Source organism: Oncorhynchus keta, chromosome 9, assembly GCF_023373465.1.
Source record: "Oncorhynchus keta strain PuntledgeMale-10-30-2019 chromosome 9, Oket_V2, whole genome shotgun sequence".
Taxonomy (NCBI): domain Eukaryota; kingdom Metazoa; phylum Chordata; class Actinopteri; order Salmoniformes; family Salmonidae; genus Oncorhynchus; species Oncorhynchus keta.
Genome location: NC_068429.1, coordinates 36,659,672 through 36,677,397, shown reverse-complemented (window position 1 = coordinate 36,677,397; position 17,726 = coordinate 36,659,672). Strand labels below are relative to the sequence as shown.

At 41.7% G+C, this 17,726-nt stretch overlaps 2 protein-coding genes across 2 annotated transcripts; both read right to left on the bottom strand.

The window, feature by feature from the left end:
* Nucleotides 1–2,395: 2,395 nt before the first annotated feature.
* Nucleotides 2,396–9,278, bottom strand: LOC118387679 (serine/threonine-protein kinase TAO3-like). Its single transcript, XM_035776293.2, has 9 exons — nt 8,931–9,278; nt 7,995–8,442; nt 6,635–6,871; nt 6,306–6,434; nt 5,985–6,188; nt 5,580–5,819; nt 5,155–5,367; nt 4,871–5,053; nt 2,396–4,786 (listed from the first exon to the last, which is right to left on the bottom strand). The coding sequence occupies exons 3-9, from the start codon at nt 6,818–6,820 to the stop codon at nt 4,625–4,627; spliced, it is 1,317 nt and encodes a 438-aa protein (XP_035632186.1). The 5' UTR covers nt 6,821–6,871; nt 7,995–8,442; nt 8,931–9,278; the 3' UTR covers nt 2,396–4,624.
* Nucleotides 9,279–15,520: 6,242 nt separating this feature from the next.
* On the bottom strand, nt 15,521–17,307 carry LOC118387685 (heat shock protein beta-1-like). The gene is made up of 3 exons (XM_035776303.2): nt 16,539–17,307; nt 16,310–16,373; nt 15,521–16,066 (listed from the first exon to the last, which is right to left on the bottom strand). The coding sequence occupies exons 1-3, from the start codon at nt 16,939–16,941 to the stop codon at nt 15,907–15,909; spliced, it is 627 nt and encodes a 208-aa protein (XP_035632196.1). The 5' UTR covers nt 16,942–17,307; the 3' UTR covers nt 15,521–15,906.
* Nucleotides 17,308–17,726: the final 419 nt, after the last annotated feature.

The window sequence follows — 17,726 nt, the reverse complement described above, 5'->3', positions numbered from 1 at the left end:
GACTCCAACCTGACTCAGCCACACTTCCCGTGACCCCCAAAAAAAAAAAAAAAAATTGGGAGCTGCCTCTCGAGCTTCCTTGCTAGCCGAGTCCCTTCGTTGCGCTGCCGCTCTGCTCTTGCTGCCTCCAGTTACTCCCGTGGACGGCGATACTCCCTAGCCTGCCTCCAGGGTCTCTTACCGTCCAGGATCTCCTCCCAAGTCCATGAATCCTGGACACGCTGCTCCTCCTTACCAAGGACCAAGGTGCAGCTTGGTGAGCATACTTATTCTTTATTTAAGATGACGGCGAGCAAAACAATAAACACTACAAACTGTGAAGCTAAAGGCTATGTGCCCTAAACAAAGTCAACTTCCCACACAGGTGGGAGAAAGGGCAGCCTAAGTATAGTTCTCAATCAGAGACAACGATAGACAGCTGTCCCTGATTGAGAACCCTACCCGGCCAAAACATAGAACTACACAACATAGAACATAGAATACCCACCCCAACTCACGCCCTGACCAAACCAAAATAGAGACATAAAAAGGATCTCTAAGGTCAGGGTATGACAGCAAGAGCTTTTCTGTCTTAAAGAGACAGTGTTGTATTTTGAGACAGGCTTGAATAAGCTAAATTGACAATCGGCGGAGGGTAGCATAATTTGTTTAATTCTCTGTAATAATGGTATGGGAATAATAATGCATTTTATTTTGTGAAGTGGTTTCTTCCATCAAACAACACTAAAACATTTTCAGTCACCTCTTTGTCTGAAGGACATGTGGTTAATGTCAAGCCCTGCATGTTTTTTTCAAAAGTCTCATGGAATGTAGGCCAACATTGAACACCACACATTGGCTGCTACTGGCTGAATGATAAAACAGCTATTTCCATGTTAAAGTGTTATGGGATGCATTTTCCCCACTGTTTTTAATATTTGGCCACTCTGGTAGGCCTAAATTATGATCAAATAGCCACAGTAGGCTAATTGACCACTGTCTGAAACTGTAACTTCAAGCGGGTACAGCCTCAGGGTTCACAGTAAACGCAAGCTGGAAGTTGAACAGGCTTTTCACATTGTTGAAATTTGCGCTCAGCAGACCCAAAAATGTCTTAGTGCTGAATTTTTTGGGGGGAAACTTTGGCGGTATGAGAATTGGAGTGGGTCCAGAATGTCTGGGATAATGGTGTTGATGTGAGCCATGATGAGCCATGATGAGCCATGATGAGCAATGATGAGCCTTTCAAAGCATTTCACTGCTACGGGGCGATAATCATTTAGACAGGTTACCTTGGCGTTCTTCGGTACAGGGACTATGGTGGTCTGCTTGAAACATGTAGGTATTACAGACTGGGTCAGGGAGAGGTTAAAAATTTCAGTCAAGACACTTGCCAGCTGGTTAGAGCATTCTCTGATTACGTGTCCTGGTAATCTGTCTGGCACCGTGGCCTTGTGAATGTTAACCACATGAGGTTGGTGCCACCTTAATTGTGGAGAACGGGCTCGTGGTAATTACTGGAGCGGAATCAGTGGAATGGTATCAAATACATCAAACACATGGTTTCCTGGTGTTTGATGCCATTCCATTTGCGCCGTTCCAGCCATTATTATGAGCCGTTCTCCCCTCACCAGCCTCCACTGATGTTAACCGGTTTTAAGGTCTTACATCACCCACGGAGAGTGAGATCACACAGTCATCCGGAACAGCCAATACTGAAAAAAGTTATTTTTAACAGAAACATTTTGCCAACCTAAGACGTGATGTATAATTATGTATGATGGTCCATTTCTGCTTGTCTCGGACTTTGATGTGTGGACTTACTCCCTTGACCTCCCTGTAGGTGTCATAATCACCTACACATCATTGCTTTACTCAATATGAATAACATGAATCCTGGTTAGGTTCCTGTCTAGTCATTGTGCTCTGTGATAATACATGCACGTATATATAAAGAGTACACTCATTTCACTGTACATGATTATGACCCACATTTCCTCCTTTCAACTCAGAAGTGTTTCATGTCAGGGGGAACTCACTCGACCACATCCCTGTCAGCACAACTCAGGTGAGGGTAGACCACTCTTGCCACAACCCCTCTACCATATGAGAATGTCCTTACCCAACAGCCAGATCAAACAGATACACAGTCTGCATTGTAAGATGGTAGACCACAGGGCATCGAGGAAACAGGAAGCACTGCAGGGGTAACTTCCCTCACCACCGGTTCACACACACAGCACTGTGGGGAATATGGACTGTCACTTCTAGTGAATCTAATATGCTGTAACTATTTGTGTATTTCTTACATAATTGTCAGGGTGTATACTTTACGTAAGGCATGTACGGTAATAATACAGGAAATAAGAAAATAATTGCACATTCATTCATGGGAGCACTGACATTGGATGCAGGATGTTGATGCAGACCTCTTGTTTCGAGAGAATCTCTTTTATTTCATCTCTGTACCACACAGGAAACGCTGTGTGGCTTAGTTTAGGGAAGTCCCCTTTCTTGATAACATAAGTCCACATAAACAAGTTTGGTTCATAACAGGTTTGAACCAGTCTCAAGTTAAACCAACCCAAAGAAAATAGCATATGGATCTACACCATTTGTCAAGAAAACGTACATTCTCCAAAACCTTCCAACCTCAAAATATGCCCCATTCCATGGAGTCATTTACACCAAATAATTCCCAAACTGAAGCCTACTGTATAACTTTGGCACTTGAAGTCATGAGTCTAGAGGTATCAATAATGCCATTACATTGAAAGTATTAGTTGTTTATTAATGTATTTTGAAGTTCATAGTTTTGTTGCATTTATGTGTCAGATATTTTAACATTCTTAATGTCACTTGCCCAGCCCACCAACTAGGAAGGGCTTGATTTCCATCACTTAAATGATATCAATGTGTGAGGAACAGGACTAGGGAGTGTGTTTGGAGGCAACTGTCAAAATATCAGTGTTGCATTAAAGATCTCAACTTAAAACAATCTTTCAAAACTGTTAAACCTGGACATGTTGAAATAGTTGTAACATCCATAGACAGGCATTCAATCCGGTATTCTGTCTGTGTCAAAGGCTGATGGTGATATTAGAAATCAAGCACCAAACAATTTCCTTCCCAGTCACTGTAATGGACACATTTTGCAAACGTATGTGCAATAACAACAATGAACATTGCAAAACATTGTACATCTGGTTACTAAACAGCTACGACTTGAATGCAACCCAGAACAAAGCAACCACCCGCCTGGTTAACTATTACCAGACAGCTTCTTTTTTTTAATCGATGCATTTACAGTAATTCTGTGATACCATTTAACTGTGTTTTTTTTAAATACAATCTGATAAACGTCTTCAGTGATTCGAGTTTTCAGTATGTTTGACCTACCGCATTACCAAGGAAAAAAAACATATTTCTAAGTATAATGTGAAGTTCCGTCATTAGTAATCGACCAATGCTTCTGTATCTCCTACTTATGTCCTCAAATACAAATATTTATATCAAAAGTTATACAGCACAATTCTCACCATTGTCCTTGACAAGACCTTTGATTGGTGAACGTTAAATGATTCCCAAATTTGGATGGAACAATCAATGGTATTGGCCGTGCTAAACAAACATGAAAGGACAACAACGACAAATCAAAACCGCTTCATAGGCACAACTTAAATAAAGGCATTTGTGACATTTTCACATCAAATATGGCGCTTGTCAATAGGGATTCAAACAAAAAATGCAATGACCACTTTTATTTACAAACGGCTAAAATCTCTGGACAGAGTCATGCATCACTTCACAACCTGAATGTGTCTTTAAAGTGCATGCAATAATAACCAGTTTGACGGAGTTGAATCATTCTGATAAAATACACAGCTTGATCAAACTGATGCCAATAAATCCGAAATACTGAACAACAAAAAATAAAGTACCGGGATTGTTTTAAAAAGTGAAGGACCATATGCTTTAGCACATTATGGAATGAAGTAAAATCTCTCTTTAAAACTGTTTTACATATAAGATCTGACACTGTCCCAATACCTTCTTTTAGCTTACAGTATTCACATACAGTATTATTCACATTCTGTGAGAAAAAAAGAGAGAAGAAGCAGCTAAACACCACGGTGTAGTCCGCAGCTCACATTCCACAATCGCAATGCCCCTCCATGTGACATACGCATTAAGCATCATATGAACATGATGGGTTAATACCTAAACATATCAAAGTGCTAATTTTTACTAAAATTTCCTGAATTTCCTGAATTCATACCAAAAGGAGGATGATGGCATGGAGGAAAGAGTCAGTTCTTTTTTATATTTTTATAAGTATTCTATTCTTGTAATCTCCAACGCAAGACTTTTGAGTTACACACACTTGGTTGAACTTGTGATGTGAATTCATCTTGTTTAATTTTCCTCTTTTTCTAAAGTTTAACAAAAGTAGTTCCCATGGCAAATGACCGCTCTATGCTGTGATGTGGTATCTAAAAGACTCTAGAGAGGAAGAGAGAAAGAGGGTTATCCAGCGTTATCACTGTAGAGATGGCCATGGTGAAGTTGACCGTGAGAATGCAGGCACATGCCTACACCATACACCAGAAGGAAAGAGTCTAGTCCTCCACAACCACATCCATTTTCATCTGTCGTCCTCCTTGGGGAAGTCCAGCGATCCTAAGCTCCCAAACCCCAGCCTAGCGCTCTCTGCATCGAAAGCGTCCATCTCCCTCTCCTGCCGTTCAAAAAGCTGCTTGATCCTTTCAGTGCGTTCCTTCTGAAGTGAGGCCAGCTCCTCTTCAATCTGAAAACACAATAGTGATAATCAAATAAGGGACGTGGTCAGTTTAAAGAGGTGAGACTGTGTTACCACATACCCAAAACATACCTTCTGTTCTAGGTGGGCCCTGCGTAAGGAGACCTTCTGCCCCAGCATCTGCAGCTCCCTCTCATGTTGGGCTTCTGTCTGGGCCTTGGTCTTGCTCTGGTAGGCATCCAGGAGCTCCATCTCCTGCTGCAGCTGCTGCTTCAACGCCTGGCACTCCCTTTCCTGCTCCTCCTCCAGACGCATCTGGGGGACCACAGAGACAAGGGAAAGAGAGGGTTAAAAAATACATGTAGCAGTAAGCATTGTGTGCCTGTTTGGAGGTTAAGGGTGAGTAGTGCCCTTACCGCTTGTGAGGCCATCATCTCGTTGATGCTCTGCTCGTACTGCTCGGCCAGCACAGCGAGCTTGCGTGTCTGCTCCTCCTTCAGTGACTTTAGGATGGCCTTGTGCTCGCTCTTAGGAGAGACCTCAAGCTGATGGTTCCTCAGGGCTTTGTACTGCTTGTTCTGCACCTTACACGTGTCCTGGAACTGTTTCTTGATCTGCATCTCCAACATCTCCAAATAGAAAGAAAGAAACAATCGTAAGAAACAAACAGTAAGAAACTATCATTATGCCGGTTATTACTACCGGCTGAGCTTCAGTCTGATCTGGGGTGCGACTTTAATTCAAGGATCTTTGCCTTGATGTGCAGACACACAATGATTTATCATTGGCTCTTACTAAACCAAATGTACAGTGCAACAGCTGTAGTATAGATTCTATGCACCTTGAGGTTCCGGGGCTGCTGCCGCTGCTCCAGGGCGTGCTTCCTGTGCAGCTCTCTCTGCCGCCGGCCGTTGTACTCCTCCTGGTTCTCCAACTCGGTCTGGTGCTGCAGGAAGATCAGCTCAACACGGAGCCTCTGCAGTGTCTGCAGCTGCCTGCGCTCCAGCTCCTGAGTGGACTCGTCCTGTCGAATCATCAGGGCCTGCTCCATCTCCTTCTGGGTCTTCTTCTTATTCAGCTCCTGGGGTGGGACATATTCCTCATCTCCTCATTTCATTTTGAATATACAGTACTTCAGATTTCTACAATGCAAATTAGGCCATTTAACAAAAGAGGTTGGGGTGACAATTCTAGAGGCAATTCTATCAGCATCATTGGCAAGCTAAATATCAGAGAGGAACTGTACCTCTCTCATTTGCTCCTGTTCGAACTCGTGCCTCTTGACCAGTGTCCTGCGTTTCAGAGCACGGCAGCTCCTGTCATAGACCAGCCTCTGCTGGTCCAGAAGGTGGGCCTCATCCTCAGCCTGTGAGCGCTGCACCGTCTCCTTGTGCCTGGAAAGACGCTCCTGCTTCTCCTCCTTGGGCGTACTGGGCTCCTCATTCATCTCCTGCAACATCCAGATAAGAACCAGGGCATAATGGGTATTGCATGGAATCCATGGAAAAATCAAACAGTATAATCACAGACCAAGGGGGAAAAAATTGTAAATGATTTATGCATTTACCTCTTTGATCTTGTCTTTATAGAGCCTGTACTCTTTTTTCTGGTTGTCTACGAAGGTGGTCAGCTCCTTCTTTTGCTGGGCAATGATCTGTTGCTGGATCCTCTTCTCCTCTGCTGTAGCTGCCTTTATCTGTACGGGAACATTCAAAATGTCCAAGATTTATTTTGTTGATTTCCTCCCTTCGATGTGCTTTTTAAAATTCTTACATTATGCTGAAAGGACAAAATGCTATGGATGCAATCTAATCAAGGGGCGGGAACATCTTCAGTTTACATATTCATTCACAGCAACCAAGACCTACTGTCCTACCATGCAACAACCTCATTCACCTCTTTGTCTGTGTGAACGGTGTGCCGTTTAGCCAGTCTCTCCAGTTCAATGTAAGTGTTGTTGGCATGGGTCTCTACTTCCTTCTGCAACCGGAGCCTATGCTCGTCCATCTCCGCCTTCAGCCTGTTCTCCAGGGCGATCAGCTGCTTCTGGTGCTGCCGCCGCATGCGCTTATAACCAGACATCTGCTCCCGCAGCTCAGAGTCCTGCTCATGCTCCTGGATCTACCTGGTGACCTGGACACAGGGTTCAGGGGGTCAGAGGGCGCAGAGAGAACAGTCAGGTGTGAAAAGCAAGAGGCCTGAGATACCTACTGTACAATTAAAATGTACTGAACTATATTGTTAAATATGGACTTACAAAGGAGAAACACGAGTACCCTAGTCGCACTGAGTAATAGACTGTAGAATACAGTAGAACAATATCCTTTGTGAATATGACACATAACTTGACATATTTTATTATCTTTGCAAGAATACCTTCAGTGAAATAGAGAAGAGAGACCTCACAAAGACTATATACAGTACACCTAAGGGTAACTGCAGTATTCATTTGGTTCTATGTAGTTGCGCATACTCTAGATCACTGTCTCTGAATATCACCCTTGATGTAGTATAACTACAGTAAATTCATTCCAGAATTTACTAAATATATTCTCATTAGCCTTTTAGTCCAACGTGTAAAGTCCAATCAATTATAACTAAGGATGGCCTCTATGGCCACCTGTCACAAATTCTTTCATAACTTTCACACATATAAACATGCACACATACACACACACACAAACACACAAACACGCACAGTTGTTAATTGGTGTACATTCTTGAGGATTATTAAGTACAGTATCTGTGGATAGTATTAGCCAGGGCAGGAAATAATGCACACTGCTCCTCTTCACTAAATGATCATGGCTGCTCAGCTCAGATTTCATGCTAGTAGCATAGCACATGCATCATCAATTATAAGAGCTACATACATGAACATAAGAAGGGTGTCTTGAATGTCAATGTGGTGTTCTTCATGCTAATACATCTGTCACGTCCATAGTGTATGTAGCCACAAATGGAGAGCTCAATAGGTGTGAGCCTGTTTTGCAGGCCTACTATTCTGGGATGAAAATGCTAAAGGTACGTCCACACATAGCCTGTAAATCAATAACCAAAAACACATCACGATAAACAGATATAGAAAGAGATGTGATATCAATCCAAACGATTACACACACATGAAAGCAGAGGGGGGAACCTGAGGATGGAAAAAAACAACACTTATTAACGGGATCCGGTTGCCATGGCTACAGATGTACTGCTGAGAGGATGGAGAGAGAGACCCTCCCAGCGGGAGAGGGAGCCTGCCTACCAAAGATGCTGATTTGATGGTGGCAAAGCGTTCACAGATCTTGCAGTCGAGAGCCCGGCTCTTGTGAGAAGAAGTAGGCCGCAGCTCTGGCCTGGCGTCCCTGTGCACAGCTTCATCCCTCACGCAAGCATGGTCCTGCAGGGGGGGAGGAAAAGGAGGAGAGAGAGGGGGTGGGCGCTTCCCAGGCCCTCCGTGCTTGCTGCTGCTGCTGCTATCGCTGCCGTGTCTCCCAGCATCCAGCACACATCCTGCTTTAAATGCATCCTTCCCCTGCGTGGTCTCTCGCTACTGCCTGCAGCTCCTCGCTAGAAATGAACAGGGCATCGCAGAGCGATCGCAGGCACCGTCAGAAAGGCAGAAGCTGAAGGCAGTCCTTGTCTCTGGCGTCTCCACTTCCTGAGGAGGAGGAACCAAATGGATCCGGTGGGAAGGGTGAATTATGCCATGCCTATCACAGACAATCAAGACAAGAAGAAGAGGAGGAAAATGTCAAAGATAGATGGTTGCACTCCTTCTCTCCTACCTCCAAATAAAATAAAATGATTAGAAGCGGTGTTCATTTTCCTGTATTCCCATGAGGACATTACGAAAATATGCAAATCAAACACTGATCCATCCAAGGCATTGTTCTCCTATGACAATACTAATCAGCTCGATAATTTGTGTATATTTCAATTAATTGTTTCTGGTGTCTTCCATTCATCTCTCACACATTACAACGTTTCAAATACTGGATGGATGCTATACAATGATACCAATCCTGAACATTACATTCATTATCTGGTGTGGCCTCCTTAAATTAATCAATTTGCTCGATTCTTGTTGATTCTAGATACAGATTTGTAAAAATGTTACCAATTACTCTACATACTGCAATTTCATATTGTGTTTCTTACGGACTCAGTTTGTCTTATAAATGGGCAATTAAATTACTACCGGTGTCACGACTTCTGCCGAAGTCGTTGCCTCTCCTTGTTCGGGCGGTGCTCGGCGTTCGACGTCGCCGGTCTTCTAGCCATCATTGATCCTTTTTTCATTTTCCATTGGTTTTGTCTTGTCTTCCCACACACCTGTTTTCAATCCCATTCATTACCTGTTGTGTATTTAACCCTCTGTTTCCCCTCATGTCTTTGTCAGAGATTGATTTGTTGTCAGTGTAGTGTTATTGTTTGTATAGGTGCGCGTCGGGTCTTCGTACCCATGTTTTGTTTGTTTGTACATTTATTGTTATGGAGCATACTTGTGGAACTTTATTAAAAGACTCCATATTTACACTCCATTTGACTCTCCTGCGCCTTACTTCCCTGCCACCTATTACACCTATGCTTGACAACCGGAAGCATGTAAAGGCCCCAAGTAACAAAGCTTGTCTCAACAAACCACTGGATGGGTCAAAAGTGTAGGATAACAGTTTCTAAAAGGGCGTTTCAGTGACCCACAATCATAGCACTGATCAAAGAGAATACATTTCAAGTCAACATCCTCAGCCAACTGCAGTAGAGCTAAGAACCAAGCAAACAGTCCTCTAATTCTCTATCTAAATGGGTAACCTATTACTATGTCAGAATAAGGTATGCTCCTGAAAAAGCCCATGATAGGAACTGCAAGGAGAACAGTATGTGGTCACCTAGCTATCTTAAGGTGAATGCACTAGTTAAATGTAAGTCACTCTGGAAAGGAGCGTCTGCTAAATGATAGAAATGTAAAATGTAATCCTTACCTCAAACACTATTTATTTTTACTGTCATGTTCATGTTTGTGTTCCCTTACCAGATCTTTAGATCTTCTTTAAGTCAGTCCTTTCCTCTTCCATGGCAATAACTTGTTACCTGACATCAGGCTTGAGCTTATTCAACCACCCCTGAAGAACCTGCCACACTGCTGGTATTACTTTCTATGACCTATATGTTTAACAGAGTCCAATACTTTAATATTGTGAAACATTCTGTATATAACATGTGCATGAATAGGCTGAGCAAGCTTAGTCAAAAATGTAGTTTTTCTTAATTTTTTACTATTTTCTACATTGTGGAATAGTAGTGAAGACATCAACTATGAAATAACACATAATGGAATCATGTAGTAACCAAAAAAGTGTAAAACAAATCAAAATATATTTAATAGTTGAGATTCTTCATAGTAGCCACCATTTGCCTTGATGACAGCTTTGCACACTCTTTAGTGTTGTTTACATTGTTCCAAATGGTCAGAAAAATTATATTGTAATCTGATAGCACCTGTTTGGCACACATAATATGCACGCAGTGCTTGCTCCATAACTTATTTTTCTTGACCTCCAGTATTTTCCACAACTAGTCAAATGTATTCCACATATCTGACTTCCCCTTTACCTCCTGAGGAACCAGTAAACATTCCCCATTTTGTTTATTTGTCACGTCCTCTGCATCCATTTTGCTGTCACATGTGTTGTGGTGTTCACAGTTTGTTATAACCAATTTGTTGATGTGATAATGATAGGCTATAGGTCAGGCCCTATTGGTCACGTGCATGTGATGCATACATGTTTCACCTAAAGAGAGCAGGGGTTGAGGGAATTGGGAATGTTTTTCCTAAACAAATCAGGGATTTTGGTAACAGAACTTTTCAGTCATAAATGGCTTTAATTAAATACTGTTGATGTTCTGTGGTGGTCGCTGCAGCAAAGAGAGGTGCTAGGCACACCGTCACTCGCTGTCAATTTTTTCAGCAAGTCGAACTCACTCTAGTCATTTGTGTGTCTTAATTATTTAATCAAACAGTGGGCTCAGTGCATATAGTTTATTTGATTAAAACACATAGGATGTGTCTATATATGGAAAAAACACGTTTTCAAATTTCGACCAATCGATTGGTCTACGCATTAATCCGAAGCATAACTTCTTCATTTTTTTTATATGATTGGCCCACCTAACATGTATTTCACTTTATGGATGCATCCACATCGCCAATTCTCTTCATTTGGGGTGCATTTGTTTCGCTAATCTCATGCTATTTTACACCTTTTGCCATGAGGCTGAGAGAATTGTTGCTGTTTTCGAGTGTTGCTGTTTTAGAGTGAAATATTTGTAATTTTTATTTGTGTTTACTATTTCTTTTTTAATTTGGAAATAGATTAGACCTGAGACATTTAAAATAATTTTAACTAGCATAAATGGGTATTAGCATCAGTGCATAATTTAGTCTAATCATATAGCTATCAACATAAAATTATAGCCTAAAATCTAATCAAATCAAAGTTTATTTGTCACATGCGCCGAATAAAACAGGTGTAGACCTTACAGTGCAATACTTACTTACAGGCTCTAACCAATAGTGCAAAAAAATGTGTTAGGTTAACAATAGGTAAGTAAAGAAATAAAACAACAGCAAACAGAAAGGCTATATACAGTAGCCAGGCTTTAAAAGTAGCGAGGCTACATACTGACACCGGTTAGTCAGGCTGATTGAGGTAGTATGTACATGTAGATATGGTTAAAGTGACTATGAATATATGATGAACAGAGAGTAGCATTAACGTAAAAGAGGGGTTGGCGGGTGGTGGGTGGCGGGTGGTGGGTGGCGGGTGGCGGGTGGCGGGTGGCGGGTGGCGGGTGGCGGGACACAATGCAGATTGCCCGGTTAGCCAATGTGCCGGAGCACTGGTTGGTCGGCCCAATTGAGGTAGAATGTACATGAATGTATAGTTAAATTGACTATGCATATATGATAAACAGAGAGTAGCAGCAGCGTAAAAAGAGGGTTTGGGGGAGGCACACAATGCAAACAGTCATTTGATTACCTGTTCAGGAGTTTTATGACTTGGGGGTAAAAACTGTTGAGAAGCCCTTTTGTTAACGTTAGGGTTATGTTTATGAGTTAGGTTAAATGGTTAAGGTTAGGGGAAGGGTTAGCTAAAAGGGTTAAGGTTAGGGTTAGGAGAAGGGTTAGCTAACATGCTAAGTAGTTGCAAAGTAGATCAAAAGTACTAAGTAGTTGAAATCTTTGGGTTGCTAAACGTTCACTACACTCATCCACCGTGACCAACCACCCTACTTCAGTTTTTGCCTAAGGTAACCATCTGTCTCATGTAACCATATGTTTACTATGTTACATCTAGTGTATGAGACCAGCCTGTATTTGCAGGTGACAATGTTGGATCTCTGTTGCCGTGTTCTTTCCCTTAAAAAAAAGCCATATAATAAGATATAAATGCCTTTCAAATATAACTTTACTAAATAATTAATGGTTGTAGTAGTTCTCAGGTCTACGTAAGCTATGTAAAATATTGTAACCTGTAATATTGTCAATTTAACTAGAACTAATTCCGTAAGAAAAACAACAGTTTATTCTGCCTGGTCAAAGTGTGCTGTTAATTTAGTTGTCAACCCTTCCTTACTTGCTGAGCTTTATCCTTATTATATACCCAACATCACTCATCTGCCACATCAGTCCTTTGTTTTTGGCAGCCCTCATTGTCCATGATGAAAATCCCTGTCAGGAACACTGGCCTGGGTATTTAAATTGTATAACTTCTCATTAAACAGTAATCAGCAAGCTTCTCTCATTTCAAATCCCAAACCAAGGAACACTATAACTCCCAGACCAGGAAAATAGGTCACGGTCCATCTAATTTAAATCACTTATACACACATGATACTGTATATCAAGCCTTGTGGCATTACATAAGTCATGTTAAAAACAATCAAGGAGTGACTGGAAATCTTACAAATTGTGGCTCGTACAGATGTATCCATTCAATTGAGGAAAGCATGCCTCACTGTCAACCATATTTGGCCTTTCCCATTTGAATATCATGCCACCACTTTTTGTCACATAGTATGGTATGACGGGTGGGGTAAATGACTAGCTTATTTAGTTCTATAACTGATAAGATCTTGACATTTCTACTGCAAGGGATCAGTTATATATCTGTGAGACATGAGGGTTAGAATTTAGAGAGGGTAACACAAGGCAACCCATGCCTCTGATATTTACTCCTACTACCAGTAGTGCCGCACCAAATGTCAACACCATTAGCCCCACTTAAAACATCTCTCACACCACAACTCCAAAAGGATGCATGGACATTTAAACATTTGATATTAGTTTTATTGACTGGGATCACAGTAAGTAAAGTCATTGAAAGTTGGGTTACCCTGGCTTTAGTCCATCAAAAGAGGCCTGCATTTGTCTACTTACAGTAACTTGACACTGGGGAAATCACCTGGAAAATCAGCTGCCGAACATGTCCAAAAGGAAATGTATTTTTGTTTAATAAAACATGTGCTTGCATACATATGTTTATAACAAATGTAGTAAGCCTAGTCTTGTCGAGCAGAGAGAATGTACATATTTATTTTTCATTCATAAAATAGGCCTAATGCAAGTTAATATCAAATCAAATCAAGCTTTATTTATACAGCACATTTCACACAGGAACACAATGTAATTCATTGCAACAAAATAATAAAAACAATGAAAATAAAAACTGAAATATTTACTACACAACACACATAAGAGGATAAAAAAACAAAAGAAAAACAATAAGAAACTGAACGACTAAAAAGCACCCTAAGGAAAAGCAAGCTAAAAAGGTGTGTTTTAAGATCTCTTTTAAAAATGTCAACAGTTTTGCTTTGGGATAGTTAAAGGCCAGTGCCAGAATACCTGAGGGACCTACTGGGCACATAACTTTAAAAGCATGTCTGGCATCTATTGGGGTGCACAATCATGGATTGATTTACAACCAATAGAATAATCTGAAAATGAATTCTAAAACTCACAGGCAGAGATCTTAAAACTGGTGTAATGTGTGCTCTCTGTCTGGTCTTGGTCAGTACCCGTGCTGCACCATTCTCTATGTTTTGCAGTTGACCAATGGCTTTCTTAGGTAGACCAGACAGGAGAGCCTTACATTAGTCAAACTTGCTTGTAATAAAAGCATGGATGAGTCTCTCAGCCTGAGAGAGAAACGGCCACACCGTGGCAATGTTCCAAAGGTCTTATGGATTCTTACACTGACAGAAATAGTCAATCATATTTGGAAAGGATAACTAATGCAAACATGATATTTGGCTGACACAGACTGCACTCCTGGTGCTTCCAGTGGTTTATGGGTGTTAATCCCTATTTGTTGATTTCACTGCACATTCTATCAGTAGCAGAACACCTATGGAGCTGAAGGCACTATGAAGAGTTTCCTTTGATACAAACATAGGATCGTCTGGGTCAAGCCCCACTCCTCTTCTGCTCTTCTGGACACAAGTCTTGTAGCCATACATCATTTTCTTTCTTCCAGTAACTGAGGTAAATCGTCACATTTACATTAGGCCTAATGTATAGAACCACAATTAACATGTGACTTAACAGTGGGCCAGTGTCTATGATAACTGACATCAAAAGGCAGAAAAAGTATCTGTGTCACCTTGCTTTGAGTGAAGTCGTCACATTCCCTCAGTGTAAGTACTAAACCATTCATCTGCACTTCAGGTTCTTCTGAATTGCAGTGATATCAGACAACAGAACATTACCTGACAGGCCAATGACAGGTTGTGGCACCTAGTACAAGTACAGGACAGATTACATTTAAATATTTTGGTTTGCAGACCACTGTAAAACTGTCATGTCAAAGTTCTAAGAGTAGATTACTTGCATTGTCTTTAACATTAATATATTAATACAATAGAAAAAATAAAATGGTGTCATAATCAACACATTTCACGGCCTCAGCTGAAATCGGAGGTTTTACAGTACCATTAGATGTTTTCAGGCTGGAGGTATCCATCGATGTTGCTCACTGTCTCTTCTGACCAAATGCTTTCTACGTGATTTGTCACAGTGTACCAGCTGAGAGGGTTTCAACTCCTGTTCATGGACGACTGGACGTTGTAGCCTCTGACATGGGTCAACACGCCCACACCAAGGAATATAAGATTTTGGAGCACACATCAAGTATATCTCTAATGTATTTAAACAGGGTTCTTAGCATATGCCTGTCAAACTTCAAGGCTTAAGGCAAATGCAGGGCAACAGTGCCACCATCAGGATCATTTGTGATGTCCTTTGGGGTCAATTTGGGTCAAGTAGGCAAGAGTTTGAGGGAAATGAGAGAAGAGAATGGGGGGGAGGACCCACACCCTAGCGTTGTACTTACCTTTCTTGCACTAACACTTGTCTGCTTTATTGAGGAAGTTTGCTTACTTTGACTTATGTGGTTGTTGTACCTAGTGCATTCAGTTAGCGAATGCAATAACAGTAAGTTACTCTGGATAAGAGTGTCTGATAAATAACTAAACTGGAAATTACTTCACTTTATACTGTATTTACACAGTAGTTATTTTGGTTTGGACTCATTTAAAACGTTCTACTACTTCCAGGTCTAATTTAGAGTAAGTAATGTGTTCAAGGCAGCAGTTCAAGTACAAAGACAGACACCGCATACATAAGAGCCCCCAGCCCTCCTCAATATGTGTCATTTTGCCATGGATTGTTTATTGCTTTGATTCAAAGGAGATTCAATTCATAGAAAAAGATCACGTTGAAATGTATGCCTTGGAAAACTGTTTTATTAACAGTTATGCACATCTTTATTAAGAACAGCTTTATTAAGCATGGTCATGTTGACTCCCAGATGATCTATCATTTGACAAATGAGAAAGTACATTTCAACAGTCTTGATTTTTCACTTTATCTTGGTTTTGCTAGTCTTTGCGGGAAATGATTTAACATAATACATAGAAAAACATGCCACACGTGTAGTTTGAGTGAGAGTAAGTAAAGTGATGGTGTTTCAATAGCAATAGAAGCCACTATGTTTGTCATCATAAATGACCAAGGCTTAATTCAAAAGAATGTTGTCAAAAGTTGTCAACGCCGACATCAGCTTTAAAGCTCTACCCCAAGCTTTACATCTAGTTGTAATGGATCACTGGATTCACTCTTTCCCCTCACACTCGTGCTTGATCTGAATGGGGATGACCATGTCACTGGGGAGGATGGTGGTGGTTAAGCCTGGGAGGGGTGCTTCTACCAAGAGAATCCCTTCACCAGACAGAGATGAGCTGACGTGCTGCAAGTCCACACCAGGGGGCAGCCTTCAACAAACCCACAACAACAATCCGCTTACAACACAGACAGGCAAGGACTTGTTTACTGTGATTCAATAGACTGCTTGTCATCTGTTTTTACAAATGTAATTAATCCGAGGGAAACCATTTAGAATGCCTTCCTATAGCAATCAACAGCACAGACGTTGAATTCTTTTGAATTCTTACTTTCATTACCGGTATGTCTTTGTCACAGCATTGTGAGGGACTTTATTTTCTATTAGAACTTACTTGTATTTTCTTGTAAAGCACCTTGAGACTGATCCATGTTCGTCCTCCCTTTCTTCGTGTTGACCTGAAAATATAAGTTGAGAGAATAATTGAAGGAGCATGTGGACGTGTGGACATGAGACCTCTATAACAATTTTCATCAGTTAATTGTCCAACATTTTTAGTAACAATGAATGTTCAAACTGCCACCATATTCTGGTTTCTCCGATCAGAGAAATAATGTTAGTACCTGTAATCTCCAGGAAGCCCCCCTTGGTTTTGATTGATATCTCCTCTGGTGAAAAGTGATTGACATCCAGTGTGATCCTCCAGCTGTCCTGTCCTGTCCTGATCTCTGACACTCCTCCAGACAGTTGTCTCTGAAGTCTGGCTGCAGTCTGGGGTGCCACTGCAGCAGGGGGAGCAGTGCTGGGGGTGAAGAGGGGATGGCGTGTGTACCCTGGCCAGGAGGATGATGCCAGTCTCCTCCTAGCCCAGTCTATCCAGCTCACATCGCCTGGATCCAGGAAAGGAGGGAGGCCAAAGTCCTGCTCCATGATCATGCAGCTAGGCTGTGTCCACTCACGGAAAGGATCCCAGTTTACATCTCGGCGGAAAAGAGGACGCGGTAATACCTTGTTGTGGTCAGCCATGACTTCGGAACGGCCTGAGAGTGGTACTAGGAGGAAAAAAATGTTTCCTCTCTTGGTTTTCCCCTGGCTAGCTAATGTAATTTAATCTTTGACTAATTGCAATGACTAAGTCAGGTTTAATGACTTACTTAACACACAAAAGGGCAGCAATATTTCCCCCCCGACAGTTCAGGAAGGCTGGCTCATAGTGGGAAGGACTGCCCTGGACAATCAGACTTTGTTCAGCTGTGGAGCATCACTCACACCCTTTATATACCCAGTTGATCCATTCTAGAACATATCAAAGAGTAAGTCTTATCCATGGCATGACAATGAGTTGATTGGCATGGTTGGGGCAGTGGTGTTGCTCCTCTGTTGCCCTGGGACCTGGAGAGAATAAATCTTAAGTATGTGTATTTATAGCTCCAAGGCGTAAATGGCAAGTAGTTGGTGGATGACTCAGGGTGCAGCAACGATGGGGTTTCTTCAGCACTTGGCCTCTGCAGTCTTGTCACATACTGGTGCTCTTTGTCTTCTCCATAGTAATCACACCATTCAGCTATGTCCAGGAACAGCATGTCCATTCAGCGCAGAAGCTGCTAAGCAACTCGTCAGCTACTGTAGGAACGAGGGGAAAACTTTTAGTTCCAGCCCCAAACTCCTAAACATGACTTCTCTGGTTAACCCACTGTCGGAGCCATGGTTTACTGACACCTAATAGGTTATTTTGCAGTGACTTCAACATCTATGGGCATGTAACATTCACTTACATGTTGACACTGTTGCTCCTGCATCTGAGGGGAGTG

Coding starts and splice junctions, on each gene's coding strand:
- LOC118387679 (XM_035776293.2), bottom strand. CDS start 6,820: ATGTCTGGTTATAAGCGCATGCGGCGGCAGCACCAGAAGCAGCTGATC. Junction 6,435..6,634: donor CCGTTCACACAGACAAAGAG/GTGAATGAGGTT, acceptor GTTCCCGTACAG/ATAAAGGCAGCTACAGCAGA. Junction 5,368..5,579: donor AGCAGCCCCGGAACCTCAAG/GTGCATAGAATC, acceptor TTCTATTTGGAG/ATGTTGGAGATGCAGATCAA.
- LOC118387685 (XM_035776303.2), bottom strand. CDS start 16,941: ATGGCTGACCACAACAAGGTATTACCGCGTCCTCTTTTCCGCCGAGAT. Junction 16,374..16,538: donor GGGCTTCCTGGAGATTACAG/GTACTAACATTA, acceptor TTATATTTTCAG/GTCAACACGAAGAAAGGGAG. Junction 16,067..16,309: donor TGCTTTACAAGAAAATACAA/GTAAGTTCTAAT, acceptor GGTTTGTTGAAG/GCTGCCCCCTGGTGTGGACT.